The sequence below is a fragment of the Etheostoma cragini genome, unplaced genomic scaffold (genome assembly GCF_013103735.1).
Source record: "Etheostoma cragini isolate CJK2018 unplaced genomic scaffold, CSU_Ecrag_1.0 ScbMSFa_1309, whole genome shotgun sequence".
In the NCBI taxonomy this organism is placed as follows: domain Eukaryota; kingdom Metazoa; phylum Chordata; class Actinopteri; order Perciformes; family Percidae; genus Etheostoma; species Etheostoma cragini.
Window position 1 is genome coordinate 1 of NW_023265351.1, and position 2,151 is coordinate 2,151.

Genomic DNA, 2,151 nt, shown 5'->3' on the forward strand with positions numbered 1-2,151 from the left:
GACCTTTAACCCCCGACCGTGTGTGTCTGACAGTGACCTGGCTGACCTTTAACCCCCGACCCTGTGTGTCTGACAGTGTTTCATCGAGATGGAGCGAGCCGAGGATGCAGAGAAAATGGCCGAAGATTACAAAGTGGACCCGCCGAAGTTCAACGGGAAGCGTCTGACGGTCTACGTCAGCAGGAAGTACCGGCAGCTCAAGCACGGGTGAGGGGGGGCGAGGGGGGTTTGGGGGGGTGAGGGGGGTTTGGGGGGGGCGAGGGGGGTTTGGGGGGGCAGAGGGTGCTTGTGTATATCCTGTATAATTTATCTTCTTATCCTAATGTCTGTATTTTATCAAACTTGTACACTGTATTTTACGGGATTTGAAGTTTTATCTGTTTTCCTGCTTTTTATAGTTCACTGTAATCTTCTTATTGTTGTTTAGGTTAAAAAATTTAAAGATTTTTAACAGATGAAAAATAGCCTTTTGGCGAATTCTGGTGCAATTAGAGAGAGAGAGAGATATAGAGAGAGAGATATATATATATATATAGAGAGAGAGATATAGAGAGATAGAGATATATATAGAGAGAGATATAGAGAGAGAGAGAGATATAGATAGATACAGAGAGAGAGAAGGAAATAGATAGATATATAGATAAAAAGATAGACTTAGAAAGATCTAGAGATGATAGACATCGATATAGAGATAGATCTAGAGATGATGGAGGTAGATATAGAGATGATGGAGATAGATAAAGAGATAGATCTAGAGATTATAGAGATAGATATAGAGGTGATTAATAACCACAGAAAGTTACAGCGATGTTAGTTAATGTCCAGGGTCCCTGTCCCTGTCGTTATGTCACTGTCCCGGTCCCTGTCCCCTGTCCCGGTCCCTGTCCCTGTTGTTATGTCCCTGTCCCGGTCCCTGTCCCCTGTCCCGGTCCCTGTCCCTGTCCCCTGTCCCGGTCCCTGTTCCTGTGGAATAAATCCCAGTAGGAACATGGACAGAAAGCGAGTTTAACACGTGTAACCGTCTGGTTTCAGACATCGCTGTCCGTCCGGGGTGAAGAGAGAAAACAGCGACTCGGCTCCTCAACTTCCTGAAGAGCCCCCGGCCAAGAAACCCAAAGAGGAGGAGGAGGAGAAACAAAGGGAGGAGGAGGAGAGGGAGGAGAAACCGAGGGAGGAGGAGGAGAAGAAACTGAAGGAGGAGAAACTGAGGGAGGAGAAAACAGAGGAGGAGGAGAAGAAACTGAAGGAGGAGAAACTGAGGGAGGAGAAGAAACCAAGGGAGGAGGAGGAGAAACCGAGGGAGGAGGAGAGGAAGGAGGAGGAGAGGAAGGAGGAGGAGAAACCGAGGGAGGAGGAGAGGAAGGAGGAGGAGAGGAAGGAGGAGCCGTCGGAGGAGAACAACGAGGAAGAGAAGCGAGAGAGTTGTGAAGACGAGAAGAGAGGAGAAGAAACGGAGAAGGTTCCTGAAGTTGGTGACGAGAAGGAGAAGAGCAGCAAAGACGTGAGTCGTCTCCTGCTCAAAAGATATTTTTGAGTTTTTTTAGTTAATGTTTGTGTGTGCGTGTGTGTGTGTGTGCGTGTTAGTGTGTGTGTGTGTGTGTGTGTGTGTGTGTGTGTGCGCGCGCGTGCGTGGATACACGTGCGTTTGTGTGTGTGCACACTAACACACTCCAAACCGCCGCTCTGATCTTCTGCAGCTGATTGGCTGCAGCTGATGTTTGAATAAATGAAGTGATTCAGAGCTAACTGCCCTGTCTCCTCTGGGCTGCAGGACGAGGAGAGGATGGAGACATCGACCAATGAGAACGGACCAACGGAGGGGCCCCCCCCACCGGCCGCAAACAAACCCAGCGTGGCGTCTCTGCCGCTGCCCCCCCACAACCCCGACACCCCCATCGGTGAGGAAACAGTGTTTCATCCTGCAGATGTTTTGGTTCCCCCGGCGGAAACAAAGACGTTATGTTTTTGTTTTTTTTCACGCTTATTTGTCACTTTTTTTTACATTTTTCATTATGTTAAACTATGATTTTTTATTACTTTTTTTCTACAAAGAGTTAAATCCTTTTAGTTTAACATGAAACAGCCCCGAAATCACCATCCCCAAACCCACCAGACTCCATGTAAATAATCACTACTTTTAGCGTGTATAGA

At 47.7% G+C, this 2,151-nt stretch overlaps 1 protein-coding gene across 1 annotated transcript; it reads left to right on the forward strand.

The window, feature by feature from the left end:
* LOC117939855 (vicilin-like seed storage protein At2g18540) lies at positions 1–1,933 on the forward strand (the record flags this gene model as incomplete). Its single annotated transcript, XM_034865282.1, has 3 exons — positions 1–207; positions 1,033–1,501; positions 1,772–1,933. Coding segments are annotated over exons 1-3 (750 nt in total), but the record flags the coding sequence as incomplete, so codon positions are not given.
* Between the last annotated feature and the right edge of the window lie 218 nt (positions 1,934–2,151).